The sequence below is a fragment of the Strix uralensis genome, chromosome 5, assembly GCF_047716275.1.
Source record: "Strix uralensis isolate ZFMK-TIS-50842 chromosome 5, bStrUra1, whole genome shotgun sequence".
NCBI lineage: Eukaryota > Metazoa > Chordata > Aves > Strigiformes > Strigidae > Strix > Strix uralensis.
Genome location: NC_133976.1, coordinates 45,687,028 through 45,713,913, shown reverse-complemented (window position 1 = coordinate 45,713,913; position 26,886 = coordinate 45,687,028). Strand labels below are relative to the sequence as shown.

The 26,886-nt window shown below is 39.7% G+C and overlaps 1 protein-coding gene across 3 annotated transcripts in view; it reads right to left on the bottom strand.

Moving 5' to 3' along the window:
* The window catches only part of ACSS3 (acyl-CoA synthetase short chain family member 3), a 93,756-nt gene that overhangs the window by 29,578 nt on the left and 37,292 nt on the right, over positions 1-26,886 (bottom strand). For all 3 annotated transcript variants that reach the window (XM_074869391.1, XM_074869390.1, XM_074869392.1), the window contains exons 8-9: positions 22,503-22,654; positions 15,462-15,565 (exon numbers count right to left, since the gene is read on the bottom strand). In XM_074869391.1, the coding sequence (XP_074725492.1) occupies positions 15,462-15,565; positions 22,503-22,654 (256 nt within the window). The remainder of the gene's footprint in view (positions 1-15,461; positions 15,566-22,502; positions 22,655-26,886) is intronic.

The window sequence follows — 26,886 nt, the reverse complement described above, 5'->3', positions numbered from 1 at the left end:
TGTTATTGCTGAGCAGGGCTCACACAGAATCAAGGTCTTTCTGTCTCTCACCCCACCCCACCAGCAAGTAGGCTGGGGGTGCACAAGAAGCTGGGAGGGGACACAGCCAGGACAGATGACTCCAACTGCCCAAAGGGACACTCCATACCGTATGACATCATTCTCTGCATATAAAGCTGAGGGAAGAAGAAGGAAGCGGGGGAGGTTCAGAGTGATGGTGTTTGTCTTCCCAAGTTACCGTTATGTGTGATGGAGCCCTGCTTTCCTGGAGATGGCTGAACACCAGTCTGCTGATGGGAAGTGGTGAATGAATTCCTTGGTTTGCTCTGCTTGTGCATGCGGCTGTTGCTTTGCCTATTACTCAACCCATGAGTTTTCTCACTTTTACTTTTCTGATTCTAATTCTCTCCCCCATCCCACCACGGGGAGAGGGAGTGACCGTCTATGTGGGGCTTAGTTGCCAACTGCAGTTCAACGACAACAGTAAGCTTAGACCATTCGCAAATCACACACCCAGTTACATACCGCCACTGCTGAGCTATTTATCTCAGTATGTTTCATTTAATACAGGAACAAGAATTTTCTCTCCCACAATCAATTTTTCCATTTAGTCTAATTCATGGTTTAGGATATCACTTTACATTTTAAATGTCAAATGCAACACAGGTACACATTTAAGTGCTTTCATAAGCCAGGCCATTTTTCTGAAACAGAGCTTTAGCAACAAACAGCTTTCTGAAAGCTCACCTATGTAGTTACTCTATTGCTTTAACTTTCTATCAAATCCTAACCTGTGGTGGTATCAATGATTGCCTCCCACCTCAGCTGGGACACTATTTCCAATCTTTAAAAGGAAATATTGCATTATATTCAGTGTTGTGCTAATTAAAATATATTCATACTTACCTAAATGGGCAAGCATTCCCATATTATTATGCACGTATACAGCACTGAGACTGACAGCTTCAAGCGTGTTTGCACAATCTAAAAATTACAATGTTAGTATTAATCTGACTATGGAGCCATATTAATATGTGTACAACACCTGTGTACAGCTAGCCAGAAGCAGAGTGTCTCCCTCATTTCTTGTGAATGTGCAGAAGTCCAGGAAAAAAAATTACAAAATAAGCTAAAGGTATTTGAAAATCTGATGCCTGTTTCTCAAAATAAAATCAACTTTGTTTTTAAAGTAATATATTTTCTAAAAGTACCTTAGTTTCCATGCTTATTCTTAGAATTTAATGCCAGAAGAGAAACCAGCAATGCTTTTAGTATTTTCTAAATGCTTCAAAGCACTTGTAGTCATAATTCATCTATTACCATGAATGCATATTACACTTGTGAAGGCCAAGCACTTCTTGCATAACAGTTCTATTGCTATATTCAATCCACTCATTTGAAAACAAAATCAACCCCCAAAACCATTAAAATTCCCCCAAGGCTCCCTTTCACAATCCTATCCAAATACAGGGAATATTTACAAACTGTGCTGTTTGTGGTATCATATATACACACAAGGCCTCTGAAGATTTCTAAGCACATCCAAATAAAATTTCCAGAATAAATCTACAAAATGTAACTGTAAAGAAGCTCTAACTAGCTTAGTTAAAGATTGGTGAGCCATGACAAATATTAAAACCAAAGAAGGAAACAAGTTCAGTTACCATGAACTGGCAAGCTCATCAAAAAGCACCAGGGGTTTATGCATTCATTTTGCCTCCAAATGGTAATTTATAATGTACATCTCATAAGTTGCCTATAACAAAATGACAGCCAAGATAATCAGCAGAGAATAGAAAGTTTTTTGGTCATATTTTGAAGATGTCAGATGGCGTGTTTAAAGATGCATTAAGTCGGGCAATGCATTGAATTATAACATATTTATAATATATTTTCAGAATAAAAATTAATTTCTAATTTTTACTTTTCTCCTACTGTAACATCATGATAAAATACTATGAGATAAATGGAGATTATAAGAAGTAATTACACATCTCAGTACTAACCATTTACTGTTTAATAATTTTGGGGAATCTTAATATATTGTATGCATAGTAATACTGCCAAGATGGAAAAGACAGATAAAATTACTACTGTGCAATTCAAATATATTTTTCTGTATCAGGGTCTAACATCTTAGAAACTCGTCTCTCTTTCCACCTTCACTGAGCAGCCTTAAATCCTGTAAAGGATCATTCCTTCCATGCACTAGATCCATGCATCTTACTACCATCTTTCCTGTTCTTAAATCATCTACTGTACACTAATGCAGCCTTTATTCTCTGAGCAACAAAAAGAAGTTATCATGTGACAAGAATAAGATCAGCAACCTGTAACATCTTCACACACATACAAACTCAAGGTGCTGTCACAGCTTGTCTCCTTCTGGCAAACGAGACTGCACTATTCTTATTTAGCACACTCATTCCTAAAGGTGTACCCTTTTCTCCTTTATTTGCCTATTCAGTGCACACTAAACACCGTTCATGGCTGAGTTCTGTAACTTAAGACTGCTCTACAGTTCTTTTATTTTCAATCTTCTAAACCACATGAATGAAATTTTAAAAAGGAGGAAAACATTTATAATACTTCATTCATATTAATGCATGTCCCCAGCTGCCTGTGGAAAGACAATCAGAAAAGATTAAGATTAATAAACACTGAGAAACTGAAGTCCAATGGCAACAGAAAAGCTTAATACATACTTTCTATCAATTCTAAGTTAGAAAATGTCAGCACAAATGAGACAGAGTGGCAGTGGCACAGCTGATACTGAATTTGTATCAACACAGAGGAGGTGCTGACCAGTGGGAAGAAAAGAGTACAGCCGGGAGGAAGAGAACCTTCCCAGCAATTTAAAGAACAGAGATATGTGCTTTTTTTTTACCAGAAAGACCTAGTGTGCTTACTGAGTTAACCATGCCCAAACTGGTTATCAATCCCATAAATAAAAACAAAAGAGATCAATCTTTTTTTCAAGCCACAACACTCCTGCCATCTCTGACCCAGTATCATCTTTAGAACGTGGCACTTTTCCCAAAATGCATGGGAGAACTGAAAGCCATGTGAAATGCACATCTGAAATAACCCTAAAAATAGAAACATTTTTGGAGGAGAAAGCACACTTCATGAAATGGGGGAGAAGTGAACAGCACCAAAGACCACAATAAACGTATGCAGCTGTAATGATTCATTCAAAGTAAAAACACCTTAGAGCATATGTATATAATCCAGACAAACATTCTTTCATGTCCAACACACACATAAGCAGTACATAGTAATAAACAAGATATTGCTGTAAAAAATATTTCTCAGCTAAGCAGATTCAGCCTAAATTTCTGAAGGAGACTCCTCTTCACATGGTCTTCACGTGGATTCCGCAGAGAAAACTCATGAAAATTCAGGACTGGAAGATGAATATAGATGACTCTAGGACTGAAATGCTACAGAGGGCAATACAATCAGGGGAGTAACATCACCCATTTTACTAAGGCATGTCACAAATCATGTATGATGGAGATGTTAAACTGTGTCAGCATGAGCAGAGATTCAGTATTTTACCATTAGATTAACAAGGATTACACCAATAAAATGCATGATTCTGAGCACCAGCACTCTTCAACACTTAATTCTCTTCTCTAGCTGCCTGGAAACAGGGTGCTCAAGGCTCATTTAAGAATATTCTGTAATTCTAATGTTCCATGTGACTGCCCATATAAAGGCACAAGTAATTTATATCTTAAACACATTCAACCACCAAAATAAAAAGTAAAAGGTGGGGTGGAAAGAGAGTGAGGCTGAGGAAATTTTGTCTCTGCAATAACAGCACGCTCCTTGGATGTAGACATGGACTGAGGGCTCTAATGTCCCATGCTGAGGAGGGGCAGGTTTCCCCCCTTCTTCCTCCACATCTGAGTGGTAACATAACTGGAATACTGGGACAAAGAGGCACAACTGCTCTTCATAGGTTTAAGAGACTGGTTCGCTCCTCCAAAGCAATTTACCCCAAATCACTTGGCTCATTAGAAATAAAGAGTGTCAAATCCTACTGTAAACCCATGTTACTCCTTTTAAGTTCTGTTAAATTATCATAAAATAAAAATTTCAAGAACTATCAATGCTCCAACCTCAAGACAGAAGCCAATCATAAGGATGAGTTAGGAAAGAGCTCCTTGATTTTGACAGGTTGATCAGACAAATGAAAAAATACAAGTTCTGTTCCTTTTCCTTTCTCTGAAGCTAATGGTAAAGGCCACTGTACAGAATGAGACAGCCATGAACTACTGAAAGGTCAGTCTCTGCCTTGGCAATGCCTGTGGCCCCTGAAAAAAATTCCTCCTCTCTCTCTTCTAATAAGGACAATCAAAAATCTATTTGAACTGGGTGTCCTAACATGACACTGAAGGAATGACAAGTTATTGTAACTAATAACATGCAGTTCACATCTGCACGTCTGATTTACTAAGCAAAAAACAATGGCTGAAATAATCTTTATGTTCATACCCTTAAAGGACAGAATGCAAGCACCCAGGTAGAGACACAATAAATGACAACTCTTCTCCTCTTCCTCTACATGAATCATAGAATAGTTTGGGTTGGAATGGACCTTAAAGACCATCCAGTTCCAAACCCCCCTGCCATGGGCAGGGACACCTTCCACTAGACCAGGTTGCTCAAAGCCCCGTCCAGCCTGGCCTTGAACACTGCCAGGGAGGGGGCAGCCACAGCTTCTCTGGCCAACCTGTTCCAGTGTCTCAACACCCTCACAGTAAAGAATTTCTTCTAATCTTCTATCTAATCTAAATCTACCCTCCTTCCATTTAAAACCCCTTGTCCTATCACTACACTCCCTGATAAAGAGTCCCTCCCCATCTTTCCTGTAAGCCCCCTTTAAGTACTGGAAGGCCACTATAAGGTCTCCCTGGAGCTTTCTCTTCTCCAGGCTGAACAACCCCAACTCTCTCAGCCTGTTCTCATAAGCGAGGTGCTCCAGCCTCCTGATCATCTTTGTGGACCTCCTTAAGACACACTTGAGCAGGTCCATGTCCTCCTTCTGTTGGGAGTCCCAGAGCTGGACACAGTACTCCAGATGGGGTCTCACAAGAGCAGAGTAGAGGGGGAGAATCACCTCCCTCGACCTGCTGGCCACGCTTCTCTTGATGCAGCCCAGGATACAGTTGGCTTTCTGGGCTGCGAGCCGGTGCTCATAGTCAGTTTTCCATCCACTAATACCCCCAAGTCCTTCTCCACAGGGCTGCTCTCAATCCACTCATCACCCAGCTTGTATTTGTGCTTGGGATTGCCTCGACCCATGTGCAAGACCTTGCACTTGGCCTTGAACTTCCTGAGATTTGCACAGGCCCACCTCTCAAGACTGTCCAGGTCCCTCTGAATGGCATCCCTGCCCTCCAGCGTGTCGACTGCACACACAGCTTGGTGTCATCGGCAAACTTGCTGAGGGTGCACTTAAGATATTAAACAGCGCTGGTCCTAATACTGACCCCTAAGGAACACCACTCGTCACTGCTCTCCACTTGGACATCGAGCCATTGACCACAACTCTTTGAGTGCAACCACCCAGCCAATTCCTTATCCACCAAGTGGTACCTGCTATAAGTTCAGTCATCCAGAAAATTATGCTCAGAAGACTCTCTAATTCAGTGCTGCAGAGCTGCAGAAGTTTCTGCAAAGTAATTCTCACCTCAGTACAACTGTTCTGCAGGATATCAACTTCCACTAAAAAAATATGATCCTAGTCTTGACAGGAGACACATCTTCAAGAAGCATGAACTGCATCTACACTGAGGCACCATCTGATTAACTTAACCAGCACCCTGGACTTCAGAAGAAATTTGTTTCATCTCTTTCATCTCAGCTCCAGATTCTTGGGCTCTATAACTCCAGAACTGAATTTCTGGCACTCAGAAAAAATTTTCCAAAAATTGACTCTTTTGCTGCAAATGAAACAGCCACCCTTTGTCTAGTTTACCCTTCCTTCTGCCTATTGGTCTGAAAATTTCACCACATTAAAGGAATGCAGACTGGAATGCATCATATTAAGGAATGCACTGGACTGATCTGCACAGTTTTGAATGGGGAAAAGCAGAAGATGACTGAAGAACAAAATCTGGAATCCAATTGTCAAATGTGGGGAGATGGAGATCTAGATTAACAAGGTAACTCATCTAAATAACAGTTCTGTGGTGGAAACCTGGAAAGATTAGCTAACACAATTCAGTTGCAAAATCCATCTTTCCTGATACTCACAGAAGATTCTTCACAATGTTGCCAAGACAACACAATGGAAACTGAAGACTGGGGACCACACCATGCTGCTTGGAGACACATTAATAAACTCCTCCTCTGACATGATTGTGGTAGGAAATACTTCACTGAAATATATTACAGTGAGTATACTTAACTAGGATTCATACTTTTTACGCTGAATTAAATTATACAGTTGCTTTGTTTGTATAGTCCTAATAAAAGATCTGTATAACCATTACTCCTATGTGGAATTACATAATAGTTATGTTCTAATAAAAATATTACCAACATAGCATTTGCGTGTTTCAGAGGTAAGACACAGAGAAGGAACAAGACCAATTTTAAAAGTGATAGAGTATATTAATTAATTGTACTACTTGGGGACTTGGGAAATTCCTACCAGTAAATTTTACCATACTACATCTCAGACTATCCAAGATCTCATTACGATGAGCGCATACCATAACCTTCTTTTTCAGCAGCCATACTGTAGCAACCACTATGTGATTTTTGTCCTAATGCCTGCTGCAGACACCCATTCCTTACTGGATAAGGCAGCTTATTTCCATGAAAACAGAAAATGTGCACAATCTTCTCACAGTTCTGCCTGCCAGTGAGCTGACACTCAGAACATAGTAGATATCTCCAATTTGAACCTCCTACACTCTCATGCAACTTTGGTTCCCATAGTACACAACCAAAAAAGTTGTATGGAAACATGTCTCTTGAATGAGATTTTATGCATGTCAAATTTTATCACTGAATTTTCAGTTAAATTTCTGTTTCATCTGAATTTTCCTATACATCCTCAAAGATGGAGTCTTAAAATGTTTTTATTAAAATATCAAGATAAAAAACCTCTTTACATCCTATACTTATGAAGAAAGAGAAATCTGACTTCTTAACATTTTTTCAAATGTGAAAAGAATGTGGTAGAGTTTAATTTTATTTCTTTTTATTACAAAATACTGAATAGCTAACATGAAAGCAGTTGAAGATGTTTAACACAAGCTTTCAGAGCCTTTGTGCTTCCACAGCTTGACACAACCTCATCGCTGTTACCCTTTTTTTCTTCTAGAATTCAAAGCTAGCTCCAAAACCAAGGGGTACTGGGTTTGCATGGGAAGGTTTTGGTAGTGAGGGAGGTGGCTACAGGGGTGACCCCTGTGATAAGCTGCTAGAAGCTTCCCCGGCTTCAAGTCGGACCCACTGCCGGCCAAGGCCAAGCAAATTAACAATGGTGGTTGCACCTCTGTGATAATGTATTTAAGAAGGAAAAAAAAAAACGCTGGGGGAACCTGCAGTGGCAAGAGGAGTAGGAGTGAGGGAAACACCCCTGCAGACACCCAGGTCAGTGAAGAAGGAGGGTGGGAGGTGTGCTGGGGTAGAGACTTCCCTGCAGCCCATGGTGAGAGGGCAGGTTGTCCCCCTGCAGCCCATGGAGGTCATGGTGGAGCAGATGCTGACCTGCAGCTCATGGAGGACCCCACGCCAGAGCAGGTGGCTGTGCCCAAAGAAGGCCAGGACTCTATAGGAAGACGACGCTGGAGCAGTCTGTTGCTGGGAGAACTGCAATGCATGGGAGGGACCCACGCTGGAGCAGTTCATGAAGAGCTGCAGCCCTGTGGGAAGGACACACATCAGAGAAGTTCATGGAGGACTGTCTTCTCTGAAAGGGACCCCATGATGGAGCAGGGGAGGAGTGTGAGGAGTCCTCCCCCTAAGGAGAAAGGAGCAGCAGAGACAATGTGTGATGAACTGACCACAACCCTCATACCCTGTCCCCCTATGCCCCCCTCGAGGAGAGGAGGTAGAGAAATCGGGAGCAAAGATGAGCCTGGGAAGAAGGGAGGCGAGGGGGAAGGTGTTTTTAAGATGTAGTTATACTTCTCACTGTCCTACTCTGTTCTGATCGGTAAATTAGTAGTGGTGGTAGTGGTGGTGTTCAAATTAAATTGATGTTGATTTTTTCCCCAAATCGAGTCTGTCTTTTGCCTGTGACCATAATTGGTGAGTCATCCCTCTCTGTCCTTGTCTCAACCCCCGAGCCTTTTGTTTTATTTTCTCCTCTCCATCCCACTGCAGGGGCTGATGGGTGGGGGTGACGTGGAGAACTGACCCAGCCACCAAGTGGTCCTCAATTGCCCTCTGGGCTTAAACCACGACACAAGGAAACCCAAACGCACATCTTTTGTATATCAAAGACTCTTCCAAGGATGTGAGACAGCAAGTACAACCCAAACACTGTTTAGGCTATTTAAACAGATCTGGCAAAGTGCCCTGTAGTGTTCTTACCTGGAATACTGAAACAGAACAACTGTATCATTTCCTTAAACATAAGTACACACAAAGACAGAACAAGGTCCAAAATGTGCATTCTTGTTCCCCTTCAGACACAATATCACAAAACCTAAGTAAATATGACAGGAAAATTTATCTCTGAGCAAGAAAAGCTTTGTTTTCTAAAACTGAATTTGCAATGGCTTCCTGGATAGCTTGGGGCAAGATACTTGTCTTTCTCAATTTAATGTCTGCGAGACTGGAATAACTTTACTTATTTCACAGGGGCGTTAAAAGAATTAATTTGATTGTGTTTGCTCAATTACTTTGAAAATGAAAATTGCTATTTACATGCTAAGCGTCCTTTCATATAAATAAGCAAAAACTAAACAGCTGCACAAATCCAAAACAGGAATGTCCTCTCTCCATGTACAGAGAAGCACAGGATCTGAAAGTACCATTCTTTCATCCATTGCCACGTCTCCAAAGAAAACAGCAAGTGCTTATCAGTCCTTACTACCTCAGATCCTACTTGCTGCTCATTGATCCTGTGACATACACTTCACAGCTTGTAAGATGTGCTTACTATACTTGTAATACAAATATTAACATTTAAAGTGTTATTGATGGAAGTGTATTGACACAAATCAAAGCTTTAATCAATCAGACTTTCCAGGTATAGCTGCTTTGAAATCCCCTAAAGAAAGCTTTCTTCTGTTTCAAAGTACTGTTTCAAATTACTGTTTCAACTCACAGTGATTTCATATATTCCATAAATCTTCCAATGAAAAAACAAAAGAAAACACTAACTACATTTCTTTGTCCATACTCATTTATTTCTAGTTTAAATATACGGCAAAGGGGCCAAAAGCTTTGAAGATACCTTACTAAACCTGGAGAAGCAAGTGGTTTACACTCCCTTTTTATTTTATAATACTTTTGTTGGTCAGCCTTTTGTTTCCCTTCACTCATACTCATTTCCACCTCCAAATAATGACTCAGTCACTTCTCATCTCTACAAAGCTGATCTTTTCCCTCCTTTTCTCAGTCATAAACAAGGGAACAGAAATAACCCCATCATACAAGAAACACTAATTACCCAGATACTGAATTGCCCTCCTCGTCCATCTTCTGCTTTGGCCTCAGTCGAAAGCACCAACAACTAAGACATAACTGCATAAGTAAGATCTACAGTATTCAGGTAAAATTAAGATGCCAACATTTCTCATAGTTTTGCAATTCTCTTGTTTTGGGAGAATGCAGACAAATATCAGATTGGGGAATAAGTAATAATTTCCCATATTATCAAAGGTGAAAAGTGTTTTCATATCTAGAAGTCAGAAGCTTTCAATCTCAGAGATAACAAAACAGCAATTTATAACTTCCACTGCAATTTAGTTACAAAAATGGCAATTCATAAAATTCAATGGTTTTGTTATTTTGAATTGAATTTTGTTATTAAAAAAATCAATTTTAAAATTTTATTAGCTCTACATAAGATAGCTAATTGTCTCAATCTCTTCCTGCTAGAAGTGATTAGGGTTTTTTATTCTGTGCTTTTAGTTGTCATTTTTTATTTTAGAGATAGTTTGGAAAGTTGTTCTTTCTGAATTTTTGGGTCTTCTGTCATCAGTCACAAACCTTGCATATTTCTAATATGAAGTGAAGCAGACGGTTATCTACTCTGTAAAATATTTCACGTTCAGCACATACAGCTTTAACCTAGTGTACTGAAATCCAGTAATATTGGATGGAAAAGGCTTTTCCAGCACAGAAATCTACTTTCAGCAATATTTTACCAAGTGACAGACACAGTTGAATGTGACATGACTGCTTGTTTTTTCACAGTTAAAGGGATATGTTTTGTATTCTGCTAAAAAAGAGGTAACTGAACTGCAGAAAGGAAGGCTGCTTTCATCTGCTCCCCTTGCTGCTGTGCTCCAGGACAAGTGAAGCCTTTCAGAGGGAGGAAGACCTGCTTCTTCCCCCGAGCATTTGGGCATATTAATCTCAAGGGAAGTTCAGGAACAGAGGACAGTGTGGGGAGAAGCATTTCTATTTCATCTCACTTGCGAGACCTGACCATTCTCTATTTTAAAAGTTATACAAATCTAGTTTATTAGCTTGTATTCTATTAAGCACTTTTTTCTATGGCTGGGAGGCAAGGAGGGAGTGTTGCACTTTACCTCAGAGGTTCTCTGCCTTGTCAGAGGTCAGTCAGGTCAGAAGTCAGTCAAAAACTTACAAGTGAAGACCAGCAGGCAGACCAACAATCATGCTGTTGTAGTGAGCATCTGCTGGAGACCTCCCAATCAGGATGAGGCCTGTAGATGAGGCCTTCTTTAAACAAATGGAAGAAGTCTCACATTCACAGGCCTTTGTCCTCATGGAGAATTTTAACCACCCTGTTATCTTCTGGAAGGACAACACAGCAGGGCACAAGCAATCCAGATTTATGTAGTGCATTGTTGACAACTTCCTGACAAAGGTGATCAAGGGGCCAATAAGGAAAGGTGCTCTGCTGGACCTCATAGTTACAGACGAGGAACAAATGGTCAGGAGCAGCCTTGGTTGCAGTGACCATGAGACAGTGGAGTTAAGGATTCTGAAAAGAGGGAGCAAGGCAAAAGCAAGACCACAGTCCTGGATTTCAGGACAGCAGACTCTAATCTCTTCAGAGATCTGCTTAGAAGAATCCCATGGGATACAGAGAGAAGAGGGTTCCAGGAGAGCTGGTTGATATTCAAGGATCACTTCCTCCAAGCTCAAGAGAAGTCCATCCTGACAAATACGAGATCAAAGGCAGGAGGCCAGAATGGATGCACAAGCAGCTCCTGACTGAACTCAGACAGAAAGGAAGTGTAGAGGAGGTGGAAATAGGGGCAGATGTCTCAGAAGGAGTATAAAGATGCCATCCAATTGTGCAGGGATGGGCTTAGGAAAGCCAACGCTCACCTCAAGTGGAATCTGGTAAAGGACATGAAGGGCAACAAGGAAGGATTCTACAAGTACACAAACAGCAAAAGGAACAGTAGGGAAGACATGAGCCTGCTGTTGAACAGGACAGGGGATCTGGTGGCAAAGGTCACAGAACAGGCTGAAGTACTGAATGCCACCTACACCTCAGTCTTTACTGGTAAGATTGACTTTCAGGATTCCCAGACCTCTGAGACCAGAGGGCATCTGGAGCAAGGAAGAGTTACTCTTGGTGGAAGAGACCTGATTAGGGAGTACTTAAACAAACTGGACATACATAAGTCCATGGAGCCTCATGAGCTGCACCCATGAGTGCTGAGGGAGTTGGCTGATGTCATTGCAATGCTGCTCCTGATTATCTTGCAAGGGTCATAGCAACTGGGAGATTGGAAGACAGTAAATGTCAGTCCTCTCTTCAACAAAGGCAAGAAGATCCAGGGAACTACAGGCTGGTCACCCTCACCTCAGTTCCCTGGGAAGGTGATGAAGCAACTAATGCTGGAAAGCTTTTCCACAGAATCACAGAATTGTCTAGGTTGGAAAAGACCTTGAAGATCATCCAGTCCAACCATCAACCCAACATTAACAGTTCCCAACTACACCATATCCCTCAGCTCTATGTCGACCCTACTCTTAAAAACCTCCAGGGATGGGGACTCCACCACCTCCCTGGGCAGCCCATTCCAATGCCTAACAACAGATTCTGTAAAGAAATGCTTCCTAATATCCAGTCTAAACCTTCCTTGGTGCAACTTGAGGTCATTACCTCTTCTTCTATTGTTTATTACTTGGTTAAAGAGACTCATCCCCAGCTCTCTGCAACCTCCTTTCAGGTAGTTGTAGAGGGCAATGAGGTTTCCCCTCAGCCTCCTCTTCTCCAGACTAAACAACCCCAGTTCCCTCAGCCGCTCCTGGTACAACATATTCTTCAGACCCTTCACCTTCTAAACACAGAAAGGACAAGAAGGTGATCAAGAGTAGCCAGCATGGATTTATGAAGAGGAAATCATGCTTAATCAACCTGATTGCCTTCTATAATGAGGTGACTAGCTTTGTGGATGAGGGGAGAGCAGTGGATGATGTTTACTTTCACCTTAGTAAGGCTTTTCGCACTGTCTCCTATAACATTCTCATAGATACACTGACAAAGTGTGGGTTAGATAAATGGACAGCGAGATAGACTGAGAACTGTCTGAACAGCCAGGCCCTGAGGGTTGTGACCAGCGGCACAAAGTCCCACTGTAGGCACATCGCTAGTGGTATACACCAGAGGTTGATAGTGAGGCCAATACCACTCATTTTTTTTGTTAATTGCCTGGACAATGAGAAACATCGTGCCCTCAGCATGTCTGCAGATGACGTGAAACTAGGAGGAGCAGGTAATATATCAGGTGGGTGTGCTGCCGTTCAGAGGCACCTCAACGAGCTGGAGAAACAGGTCAACAGGAACCTCAATGAAGTTCAAAAAACAGAAGTGCAAAGTCTGGCATCTGGGGAGTAATAACCTCAGGAACCACTGCACACTGGGGACCAGACAGCTGGAAAAAGAAGAATCTGCAGAGAATGATCTTATGATCCTGGTGGACAGCAAGATGACCATGAGGTAACAATGCATCCTCACAGCAAAGAAGGCCAACAGCATCCTGGGCTGCAAAAGGAAGAATGCTGCCAGCAGGCTGAGTGAGATGATCCTTTCTCTCTACTCAGCACTAGTAGGGCCACATCTAAAGGAACCAGTTGTGGGTTCCCCAGTACAAGAGATGGAGGTACTGGAGAGAATCCAGTGAAAAGCCAGGAAAGGGGACATCTTTTATATAGGAAGAGTCTGATAGAGCTACCACTGTTCAGTCTGGAGAAGGCTTGGGGGAGATGTTATCAACGTGTATAAATATTGGATGGGAGGGAATGAAGAGACAGACAGACTTCTCAGTGGTCCCCACTGACAGGACAAGAGGCAATAGGCACAAACTAAAACACAGGATATTCCAGCTGAGCACAAGAAAAAACATTTCTACTGTGAGGGCGGTCAAACACTAGCACAGGCTGCCCAGAGAGGTTGGGGAATCCCCATCCATAGAGATATTCAAAACTGGACAGGATCCTTGGCAACTCTCTCTCTGACCCTGCTTGAGCAGAGGGGTTGAACTAGATGACCTCAGGAGGTCCTCATCAACCTCAGTGATTCTGTGATTCTTCTTTCCTTCCTTCTCCTTAATCCTTGAAAGTCAGTTCTCTGATAGGAACTCTAACTTAGTAATTTCCTTCAGACTGAATATCTTGCTTACATTCAACAGGACATATTTCTACAAAAATCACCTGGAAATAAAAATGAATCTTCATTCTAACCAAATTATTAAATACTCACAAACACTGTATTTGAAATGGCCTTAGCTCATTAAGTCCTGCTACAATTTAATTTAAGAGCATGCCATGAATATAAAAATCAAGAAACATACTGTACTTTGAGCTGGGCTCGTGGTCTTCTCTGAAAAGTCTCTCAAACACAGTCTTACCTCTACACACTATGAATACAGTTACATCCACATGCTTCTTTGAGGTCTCTCATTGATACCTGAGATACATCTGAATGAATGCAGTAACATTAAACATTTGCACTAAATATACACCAGAGCTATAGGCAATTTTATATATATATGTGCACATAGATAAAAACACACACAAAATTACATACAGTAATATTGCTTACTGCCAGTTCAGTAGGTAGTCAAAGACATTATTTGATCTTTTAACCTTTGTCAGTTAAAAAATTTTGCTCATTCTGCATCACTGAGACATGTTCTTGCCTAAAGACATTAGGATCATAGAGAAGTGAGCAAAATATAGGTCTTGTCTCTTGTATTAATTAGCAGATTAAATCAAGATTAAATAAAAAAATGACACTATCTTCCAGTACCTTCTCAGTATTTATCTAAGATTGTGGGGGCTTTTTAATAAAAATCATGCTTTTTAAACCTCCTCAACTGATTCCATTACATATTATAGATAAACTAAAGAAATTTCCACCTTTTATTCTAATCTTATGTATCTGGTATCTGACCCATCATGGGGGAATCAAAATGTTTTTCTCCATAGAGAGAAATGCCATGGAAAATTTGCATCTCAAAACAATGATACACAGAAAATAGAAGAGGTATTCTTGGAAGGAAGCAAAGGAGGGAGGAAAGGAGGGAGCTTTTGTAATACACTTGCTTAGCTTAAATAACAATAATGTGTGTAAGCAGCAAAATCTAAATCTGATCGTGTAATAGTGAATTTTTTATCCATAGTTATAAGGAGATACATTTGATCAAGATTAATCCAGAATTTAACCGGGATTTTTGCAAAGTTACACATAGCTTGGTACTCTGATTCCTTCATTGCAGTCTAAGTATCTAATCCTCCTCCAGTGAAATAAATGGGAGACATTCCAAAATAATCAGTAGAAGTTGGATGAGATCCATACAGAACAATATTAAAGACCAAGGAGTCTACTCTGGGCTGCAGATTGTTTGGTTTTAATTACACAAAATGTATGTGGAAAAACCTGAACTTAAACCTGAAAGCTTCCCTAACTACCAAATTCTCTGTGACAAAATAGTCACACATGCAAACAATACAAAAATACATCTGGAAAAAATATCACTGCAAACTTCTTTTTTCTTTTTTTTTTTTTTTTTTTTAACACAGCCATCAGAAAATACCCTTTTTTTCTATATAGCTTTTAAAAACCCTGTGTTTTAAATATACCCTGAAATCACTTTTCAGACCACTTCCAAAGAAACAAAAAACATTATTCCTGCTTGAATTTTTATCTTCACACTTGGTCCTGCTATTTAAATGTTCATGGAAAGAGAAACCAGTTCTACCTGCAGACTTGGGAAAGAAGTCTGAAAATATCTCCTCACCATATTTTATAAACAGTATTTTAAAACACTCACCAGTTTGCCACCAGTGGTCCAAGACAGGTACCTTGAAGACCTTTTTTGACCATTCTAGTGTGTCCACATCACAGTGCTCACCAGCTACAAATAACGTTCTGAACCTTTAAATAAAAATAAAAAAAGTATGTATCTTGATCTGCTTGGGGAAAGGAAAACAAGATAACAAATTCAATAAATATCTCTGGTCAGTGTCCCAGATAAAGGGAAAAGGGGAGGGAGGATTCTTTGTATGCTCCTTCCCACTAAGGAACAATTAGAATCTTAGCAACATTAATTTATGCTACTTAATACAACACATAAAAGAAGCTTTCTTTTCTGACTGTAAAGACCTTGGGAGACCAGAGGCAAGCAACTGTCAATGGAAGTAAAAAATAATTAAATGACCTGTACACAGGAACTAGGTAGATATCCATTAGGCAAAACATAAGAATGAAATACCAAAAAAGGGTCAGAAAGAGATACCAGAAAAAATTAGTGAAGAAATAAACAGAACTAAAAGGAAATACCTGTAGCATAACTTAGTTTTAAGTTGTTAATAATGTTCCATTTAAACAGATTTTAGTATTTTCAGACACTGTCACCTAACAAGATACTAAAGAGAAGAATCAATTACGATCTTGCCCCCACACCTCCAACAAAGAAATACACAATCCTCTTCAGGTAGAAACACAGAACTTTTAATTCAGGTTCATGATATACAGATGAAAATGAATGGCCAACTATACTCCTCGTTCCCCGGAAGGCTGGTGTGGCAATCTGAAACACTTCAGCCATGTCAATGCCTGTAACCAGCAGGTGCAATCCTGCCACGAGGCAGGATGAATATATAATGTGAATTCTGAATGCAAAGCTGCCATGCAAATACCCTATCACCACAGACCAAAGAACTTGCTTGTCTTCTGTAATAGCTGCAGAGGGTGGGGTCATGCCTTCCCTCTCCTGAATCCTCCCTACTTGGCATATAACCAAAGACAGCACTTTCATTTTGCCCAGAGATGCAATTTAAAACCTAAAAAAGTTCAGGAAAGAGAGGAAAGACAAGAGGCAAACACAGATCCAGACTCCACATCAGAAGAACTCTGTTTACTAGCAAATAACCTCCTTCTTTCTTCAAGTGAAAGTGTACAGGTATACTCACACTACAAGCAACTAAACATTTTGAGAACAGCCTGTCATGCAAGAGAAACCACAGAGACACTCTACCAAATACTGCATCAATCCTCAAGGCTTCTGAGATGACAGAATGCCTAATTAAGATATGAATGGAGCTTCATGTGGCTGAACATTAGACCCTAGGTTTAAAAATACTTCTCAAAAATGTTCCCTTGTTAGGATTACAGCACACTCTACCACAGCCAGATCAATGTCAATGACATTTTGTTTCACTTCAAGTCTTCGTACAGTCCATTATAAATGAAGACAACCTCTGAACAAAGGACTTGACTCTGTCGTTCAGCAATGGACACAAACTGCATTGATTCTGTAAAACCTGTAGACTTTTGGCCACAAAAAGAAAGAATTCTTAGATATGGTGGGCATGAAACAAATTTCACATCAGAGGCGTGTAATTTAGAAAGAAAACTATGAGATTCATCTTTCCATGTAGATGAAATCCAGAAAGCAATTTAGGAAATTAGGAGAAAAATCAGAGCAAGTAACTCAAGGGTGTCAGAAATGAGGAAGAGAAACGCACAGATTAGCCTGTCTGGCCAGAGAACTGGGAATACCTCTAAGAGGGAACCTAGACATTGACCTCTCATCTAGAGACCACAGACATCGCGTTTGCTGCCCAAAACAAAAAGCATACTTTGAATATTCACACTCCATTCCTCTCCAGAGGATAAGCACGTTCCATTAGCATAAAAGGCAACCTCTCACAGCGTAAGGAGTAGTGACCTACTTGCTGTGTAGATGCAAGGCAGGAGAATGTACAGAGTAAAGCTACATCTGGAGACAATGTAAGCAAAACATGGGATGAAACATCATGAAGTGCAATAAGCCATGTGCCCCAAAATTGAACAGAGTTTATTTAACAGTGATGCTTGGCCTAGACTGAAAACATTTATTGAGTTTATTGTCTTTTAGATCCATTTACAGATCCATAGTTAGAATACAGGAAAACAAATTTCCACAAGCAAAAGATATTGGGAAGTCTAGTCATCAAGGTAGGGACCCCTGCACCAGCTAAATATAATAACCTGAGAATGGTCTTATATGTGAACTAAGCAGAAGTAACAGTCATAGAGGTAGCCATAATAATATCTGATATATGAAAATGAACTTACTGCACATCTATTTACAAACTTATGAAAGATCTTGAAACAATGTTACCATGTTGAACTTAAATATGCAGATGAAATAATTCAACTTCCTTAATTTCATAACAGTGTTTCAGCCAACCCTCCTTTCTGACACCCCAAGATGGCTTAGAGTGGCTTCCTTCTTGGAATAGAAGACAGGGGAACAAATGTATAAGCAGCTTTCACATCAAATAAGCATAGTTTTCTGTACTCATAAATACACAACCTCACTTTGGTAAACTGCTTTCTGAGCACACCTCCCACATTAGAAGATAATTATTACATTGAGTGTGACCCAAATCAACATCTTGCACCTGAATGCTTTTTATTGTAAAGCACAAGCCATTGCTGATAATTACAGTTAATAGCTAACTGGAAGTTATAACACAGAAAAAAGTTTATGATAGAAGAGAACAAAATATTGTGTAAGTGAAAACCACGAATATGTATTTTATGACTTTTTTTAAGACTCATGTTCACATGCAGGGCACTCTTGTTAAGCACTGCTCAATTTACATTATATGGAATGTTCTGTAATTAGGCATGTTAAACACAAGACTTCAGCTATGATGTAAAAATTCAATTTATTAATTCATTAACTTTACGAGATCATGAAAAAATCTGTTAACTGTCCTTGTTTTAAAAATAGGGCTATTAAAACACCAAGAACTTAAAAGACTTGATGAAAAAGTTAAGACAACATGTGATCCCCTGAGCCAAAAGCAGAATTACTATCTTCTGAAGTGCTGGTTTTAATAATCAGTTTTAATAATCAGATTTAATAATATGCAGGCTCAAGAGCAACCTTATGTTGTGAGGAAAGGGATTAGCTCTGGCAAATTCACAGCACAAAACCATCAAAAACAATATCAGAGCAAAGTGCCACAAGCCTAGCAAAGTATAAGAACTATGGAATTATTTTCTCCTATCAAACAGTATAGCAAGAGAAAGATGGAAAAGGTTATAAAATGTCCCACTGAACAATTTTTTAACAGTCCACTTAAAACGTCAAAGCATGTCAATGCACCTGTTACAGCAATCATCTATCACTGCAATGCAGTTAATGGGGATGAAAGATCTTAAAACTTGTTAAATACCTATGTCCTAAACTGTTGTTCTGAAAACCTACATTCCTAGCACAAAATTCACTGCAATCAAGTTTCTAGGAGCTATTCAGGAGTCCAGCAGAGTGGACTTGAAGTATCACCTGATACAGGGGACAGATCAAGGTGCCTAATGTCCCTGACACAATCTAAATTGTTCAATACAGCATGTACATTTTAGTGTCACTCCAAACACAAAAGAAACCACATATTCAAACCATTTCCCAAAAGCAGGAGTGTTCACATGGGTAATAATCTGAGCTGCACTTTTCCAAATCAACAGATCACAGAAGTGTTTTTAATTTTGGAATGCATACACCAGATTTTTTCTGGCAAAGAAAAACTCCATCAGCATGGCATTAAATAACCTTTTTTTCCTGAAAAGACAGCAAGGAAGGTTCATTTGCACTTTTTAACATTAACTGGAAATAAAGAACTCTTACTAATTCTTAATGCACCTGGAGACTGCAGACACTTATGTAAAATAAATAAACAATATGTTCATGTCTTCTGAATTTTCTCCACTGATGTGTTTGTTTGTTTTCCTCCCTGAATAGATTTCACTTTGGTCAGAGTCAAAAGAGACAACGAACACAACTGCAGCTCAGCTCCTTCTCACAGGGTGGGTGAAGGGGAGCTCCACAAAGGCTCAGGACTCCAACAGCAATGGCCATACATGATTTACAGCAGCACAGAGTAGAGGGTAGCAGGCAGAACTACATAATGTACTTCAATTGTCCTAAATTCTGGGTCTTGATGACATATCCTCCAGCAGCATGTATGAGACATCAATTATATGAGAAAGTATTTCGTTCTCACGGGTTTGAATTTCCTACTTTAATTTCACATCCTCTTGTTCCTGTGTTATGAGACAGAAAATGGGTGTTTCTAATCTACTTTATATTCATTATTTCTGCAGTTTTTATGCAGTCTCATACTTTTTTCTAAAGCAAGTGCATTAATACCTGGTATCAGAGGAATAAGCAAGAATCTCTTGATATAAAATGACAGAACATTCACAGCTGACTGAAAGTAAAGCAAGCCAATTAGGCTATGGGACACCAAATGCAAATTATTACTTGCATGTTAACCTAATCTGCTGAGTTGTTGCCCCATTTCATGCAAAACTGTCAGTTGTCAATCATTTGGAAATCAGACCTAACCAGTTCATAACAATTACGTCAATTAAAGGATGAAGTGTGATTCCAAATATGGGAAGAGTTAATGGCTTGGTGTTATAGACTTACCTCGTGAAGATGAGAACAGATGCTAAAAGTTGAACAGAGTAAGGTGAGGTATATGAGGGTTGTAGAATTTGGATGTTACTTGTTTTTCAAACAGAACAGGTAGCAATAGGATCAGACAGCTTGCTCAGCAGCACTGTGTGTTATCAAAGCCAGGTCTTTAGATCCTCTAGCAAAGTATGGTTGAACAGGGTTTTTATCCTACAGTATTATAAATTAAACATCTCTTTTACTGTTAAGCATGAGCCATGTTTAAGACATAGGTGATGTTTTGTGTCAAAGGCAAACAAATTTCAAGATCTGACTCCGATAGCCAACAAGGAATTTGAAGCATACACACTAGAACCTTTGGAAATCTCACGTAAACAGAAATTTATTTAACTTATGTAATTTCCAAAGAACACAAGTCTGCTTATAATTCAGTTTACTCATGTAAATCAAGTACTCCCTTGTATACTGGAAGCTGGCACTGCCTGCCAACTTTGTACCTTATCAGTAATCGTCTTTTTTAACAGGATTTTTAAAAAGTGACATTGATCTTTATCAGTTTTTTTTAATAGAATTTTTCAGGAATGAAATGTAATATGGTAGAACCCTTTTTCAGGACTGCATTCCTCGATATGTGTTTTGGAGTTTCTAAAGTAAGTAAGGATACATCTTAGCCCAGGTAGCAGAAAGACATCTCATTTCAAAGATTATGTACCATATAACAGAGAAGAAAGCATCATAGATCAAGTAAATGAACTAAAAGTAAGACTGATTTCAAACTGAAACAGACAGAATTCCCTTGACCTTGGATGGAAAAGTCCATCCAAGTAACACCCAAAAGCAAAGATCTTCCTAGAATAGAAACTTTAAATCACCTGTTGGTCTCAATTTCTTAACTGCACCTACTAGATACTAAATGCTGTGCTAGAAGGTTTAGTAAAGAGAAGTCACGTACCAGTAAATGACATGGCCCAAAGCTGAGTGAATTATGAGACAACTAAATCTGCAGACAAATGGAGAAGCTCATTAACTATGCACTGAATAGGAATGATGAAATACCTCTTTATATCTGCGGCAACTGATATCAAAAAGGAGACTCTTATCTGGAATTCTCATTTGGCCAAAAAATGTGACAACTTACAGAGCAGGTTAGCAGATTCTCCATGAAATGAATACTCTAAAGACAGACTAAGTCATTTTAGTCATTGCCTAAAAAATGCTGAGGAACAGCAATTAAATTTTCTAGCATCTGAATCACTTTCTTGTCAATAAACATCATAGAAGAATAGCGCATTAGGGTCTCAAATGAGTTTGTTTCCTGTTTCAAAGAGGGGTAAGGATTAATGATAGCACTCAAAACAGATGGAAGAAAGCAATGATGAACTTGTAATGAACACCTCAGGAATAAATCCAGTTTACTAATAAATAAAACTTTCCAGAGCAATTAAGAATCTGGAGGTCTAATGAAGCTACACGGCTTTTTATCCTTCCCTTCTCTTTGGACAAGTGTGATAAAAGATGTTTTTACAACTGAATACTGCCTATACAGTCTGACACATTCCTTGTTTGATGCTGAGCAAATTATTCAACTTCAAGATCAGATGTGGTACATCATTTTTAGAATGTTTGCCAGAAGATACAGAAACCTGGTCTCCAGAAGTACTAAACACTCACAGATCCAAATCAGTGTGAGAGGCATTTTATTAATATAATGCTAATAACACATTTTAACCATATAATGCTAAGAACTCTGAAACAGTGGTAGTTTAGTGGCTCAGACTGGATATTCAAAACTAATAGAAGACTTTGACCTTAATCTCTCTGTGCCTCAGCTTCCCATCTGCAAAACACAAATACCACTCTCTCATCTCACAGGGGATTTGTGAGGATGAACTCAGTTGTGATTTTGAAGCATGCTGATAGTATAGTGATAAACACCTTAAAAACAGTACGAGACAGCAAATAGCTCAATCTTTGGAGCACATAACCATAAACAGCAACTATGTTATGGGGAGATAAACAAAACATTGACTAGCTGCTGACTAAACAAACACTAAAGATACTGTGCAGGCAATGAAATGAGAGGTCATGTGGGAATACAGCACAGAATCATGTAATCCAAGACTGTATCACAGCGTATAAGTACAGTGGAGTAAAATTAAGGTTGAGCAAGCACTCCTAACTCGCTAAGAGCTCTTAACCTTAGAGTCATAATCCTTTTAACAGCTTTCATCTCCTCCAAACTATCAATATAAATTTACAAGCAAATACATGTACACCTAAATTGTCAAGAACACATTTAAATTCTGCTATACAGAGGCGGGCAAAGCCCCAGACACTGCTATTCTTAATTCATCCAGCCTGTTTCTGTAAGAAACTGCTTCCAGTGTACCCTTAGTTCACCTTTTCAGGGAGTACTGCTTTCCCAAGGCTGCCTCAGGGTCCTGCTGACGAATTGCTCTAATTGCAGTTGGTGAAGTAAAGAAGGCAGCTACTTCATGCTCTGCTAGCACACGGAAATAGGCACCAGCATCTGGCGTTCCCACAGGCTTCCCCTATGGAGAGAATAATTTAAAATGTCACAGGATAAAAATACCTCATAATTCTTTGACAGTTCAAGGCTTGAACACATAACAGTAGTGGTAGCACAGCAACAGAAGTAATTTCAAGTAAGACTTTAAAAAAGGCTTTGTTAAAAATAATAATACTGTGAGTGTATTCACTTGTAGAAATAAATTCACAAGGTTTGGGCACAATCTCTTGCATGAACACAGCACATACTAGCTGCTACTTAGAAAAATAGGACAAATGGACGTGTGAGTGAAAAGACAGCCACAAACTGCTGTCATTATGCTGGCAGCAGAGGGAGTCATGTCTACGTCTACCCTTATTGCGAAGCAGCCTGTAAAACACCCAGAGTCCCACTGAACAAGGAGTCTCTGGACACAGTGGCACTGCAGCTATATCCCCATGCAAAGCCCTGCGGGACATAATGCCAGCTTTTTCTTACCTAGTAATTTCCTCCCAGTTCTGGAAAGATTCCCACTTAACTCCTTACAACTGGCTTCTTGGAAACTTTGTGGGCTGCTACCCCACATGAAGACCAGATCCTTTTTCTGTTTTAGTGTGCAACCAGTCTGTGGGCTGGTTTGTAGCTGGTTTTTAAAACTAAAGATTGTCTTGAGCTAGGGAGCATAATCAGGAGAATTATAAACAGAAGTAATCAGATGTGAAAAATTGTCCAATGGTAAGTAATAATAACAAAAAATAATCAAAAATACTTTTCTGTGTTGCTGCAAATATGAAAAGCAGTTGGCACAGGATCGTATAATCACAATCTTACTGTATGCCATTACTGCAGTGTATGAACTGCTCCACACATATTCTAAAATTATGGAAAGATGATGTCAATGTAGAATGAGCTTTAGCTCTACAGATATTGCCATGACCTTTTCACTAGAAAGGCCACACTTGGAAGATGGACATTGACAGAGCACACAAGTTAGGAGAGACATAAACTTTTCACACTGCAAACAGTTTTGTCAATGCTTTATGCAAGAAGCCACAAACACAGAGAAAGTTTCACTACTGAAGCATCACCATCTTTACAGCAGTTCACCAGTCACAAGACAAATTCATACCTTCACCATCCTTGTATAAATGCAAATTTGGAATACATTAGTAGGTCCAGTGGAAAAAAAAACAGCATACAAAACTAATACTTTTTATTTTACCAAGATGCAAAAGGAACAGAGGCATTTTAATACCTTCAAGAATTTACTAAATTCAGTATTTTTATGCTGATAATGAGACAGTAGTAACACAGTAAATGCCTTTATGAAAACACACACTAATCAAGTTAGTTGACCCATCCCAACACAAAAAGCAGCACGCTGGCTGTGATGCAGGCTCACAGAAATTCTTCTTTTTCCCTCTCTCTCATCTGCCTTCCACACTACAGTCTTCCCAAGGCTTGCTCTGCATCTGGCTGTGCCTGAACAGTGGCAAGAGCACTGATGAACCATTTGGCAGGTTTAAAGAATGCAGGACCTCTGAGGTTGGATACGTACCATTGGCTTTGCAGCCCTATGGTGAGATACTGCTGGTGAGACGAGTGCTGGAGCAGAGGATCACCGTAAAAAGAAAAAAAAAAAAACAAACCACAAGACAAACCAGAATGCACAATTGAAAAGACCTTTTTTTTTGAAGGATGGAGCAGGTGGTGAGAAGCAAATGGGGAGAAAATAAAAAGAAACAGTTCTCAGCCCAAGTAGCAGGGAGGAATATCACCAGTGCCAAAAATCCTCTTTTTGCTAATAGCCTATCCTGAATTACCAAAAAAACCTGCAAAACTATGCTATTTGCTTGCTGAAAAAGTCAGTTATGTCCTTTTGTCTGTCAGATAACACACAGTTCCCAAAACAAATCTTTAAGCTGTCTTTAAGCATCATCCTTTCAGACTTCTTTATCACAGCCTTCCTGTGTTCATCAAGTTCAGGAACTTATTTATTCAAGTTCATGTCATCTCCCTATAATGTTCACTATACCTGCAGATCTGTAACCATCTGGTTAGGAGTTCAAGCCCACATCACTAACTAACGCTAAAACAAATGGTCTCAGACTCTGAAAAATTCCAAATTTCCATAAACTTCTCACTAATTATGCCATTGAATTAGTATCAATCATCTTAGACAGCAAAAAACCTAGCTGTGGAGCAACCTGAAATTGGTTAGTCTGCCAGTTACAACGCAGGCTGTTATTTTTAACCAAACGGAAATGTCCAAAGCCCGTAAAAGGGCTGTATCTGGCCCTGAGCACACCCACTCTCTCCTATGGGCTTGGCTGCTGATGTTCAAAGCCAGGTTTGCCATGCTGCAGTTGTGCAACCTTGGATCAGACCACTAGGAAAACAGTGAGTTTTGAGAAGAGCTGAAAGGAGCCTCCCCTTCCTCAGAAGGTGATTAACGCTTAGGCCCTCACCCTTGGTCCCTGCCTGAGCTACATCACAGCCCTGCCTTTGCCTCACACCTCCAGCAAGCCTGAAGCACATGTTCCAACACAAGCAGCTAAACCTTCAGGAGTGTGTGGGTAGGCATGCAGGGCTCTGTCAGGTTGGTATTTATATGTCACAGTAAGCTACAGCAGCTTTGGTTTGGAGAAGTACCATTCTCAGATCTAGGACAAAAACAAATAAAACACAAACAGTGAAAGGAAAGAAACAGAAAATTCACCTGACAACTGATAGGAAATAATACCCAAAGAATAAGGTGACACTTAAAATATTCATTTAGGAAAAAAAAATCTCGCCCAGCTGTAAAATATTCTTACTGATTCTGCAGAAAAACTTCCCTGAGGCCTTGGCAGCTATTCACAGTTTAGCAAATGCATAAACAAAAACAGACATAAGCAAAACAAATCTGAGACAGTGCAAATTAATTTCAGAACTCCAAAAATGCAAATAAAATTGCCAAAGAGAGTTCTCATTTATTATACAAAAATTTTAAGAAGTACTACAAGATGCCATGAGAGGCTTATTACCACATCCAATTTTGATTTTTAAAAAGTTAGTAATATAAACCATAAAGCACAGGGTAACTGAATTCAGAATATGCTGACAGATTGCTGAGTCAAGTGGAGACTATGAGCAAATGAGATGCTTCTGCTGGATTTCTGCAGGGTTCAGTTCAAGACCTGTTGCTATTCAGTATTTGCATCAATACTGGAGATGAAAATTTATTTTAGAAGTTACTGGCAATAATATGTGTGGTTGGCAGGAACTAAGAGTGTGGTAAACAAGAACATGGCAGTCAGAAAGAGAGTGATCTGCCTCATCTAATTTAAAAAAGAAAAGTAGAAACAGACACTTCTTGTTTCAGCTAGGAGGATTCAAGTAGAAAAGACTTTCTTTTAATAACCTACCAAGAGACTCTGAGACAGACAGACAGATAGGAACATCTTTCTGGAAGTACCTAGATTTAGCATGTAATTTATCAGACGTCTACCAGCTGAGCAGACATCCTGAGGCAGAATGTGTTGATGGATAATACATGATTATGAAAGAAGATTCATAGCCAGGCAGCAAGAATGATCAAGGGGATAGAAGAGTTCTCTATGGAGAAAGTCAGAAGCCACCAGGATGGATTACTTGAGGAAAAAGATATATAAGAGGAGCTATAATAAAATAACCACAATGCATCAGTAACAGCGCAGCAATTCCCTATCCATCTGACCCCTAGCAACAAGGGGCTCTTCAATTAAAGATCAATTCAAAATCATGAGGAGGAAATTCTCTCTGCATAGCAAATATTAAACATGGAACTCCTTGCCACTAAAACCTGCTGACACCAAAGCACATGCAAAATCCTGACACATCAGGATTCAAGAGTATGTTCATAGAGACATTCACCCTTCTGCTGCTGACCTTGTCTCCACTAAGGACTTGAGATTATACATCCTACTGAATTCACTCCACAAGTACAATCAGTACGGATGATGGGAGAAAGATCACAAAACTGGCAAACTTCAGAGACAGTGATTGCTTTGTAAACTGATGACAATGGCTTACAAGAACTGTAGAAAGTCCGGATGCCTCCAGAACTGTGCCAAGTTCTTTTAATTTTAAGTAATTTTAAACCTGTTGCTGTTGTGTACCCTGCAGATTTGTTGCAACAGCAGATTTGCGTACCCTGCAGATTTGTTGGGGACTGGAAGGAACCCAGTGAGTGTTGTGAGGAAGGCTCCACATGCACAGCAACATCCTGCTGCAGCTCTGTGTGGAACAATAGCT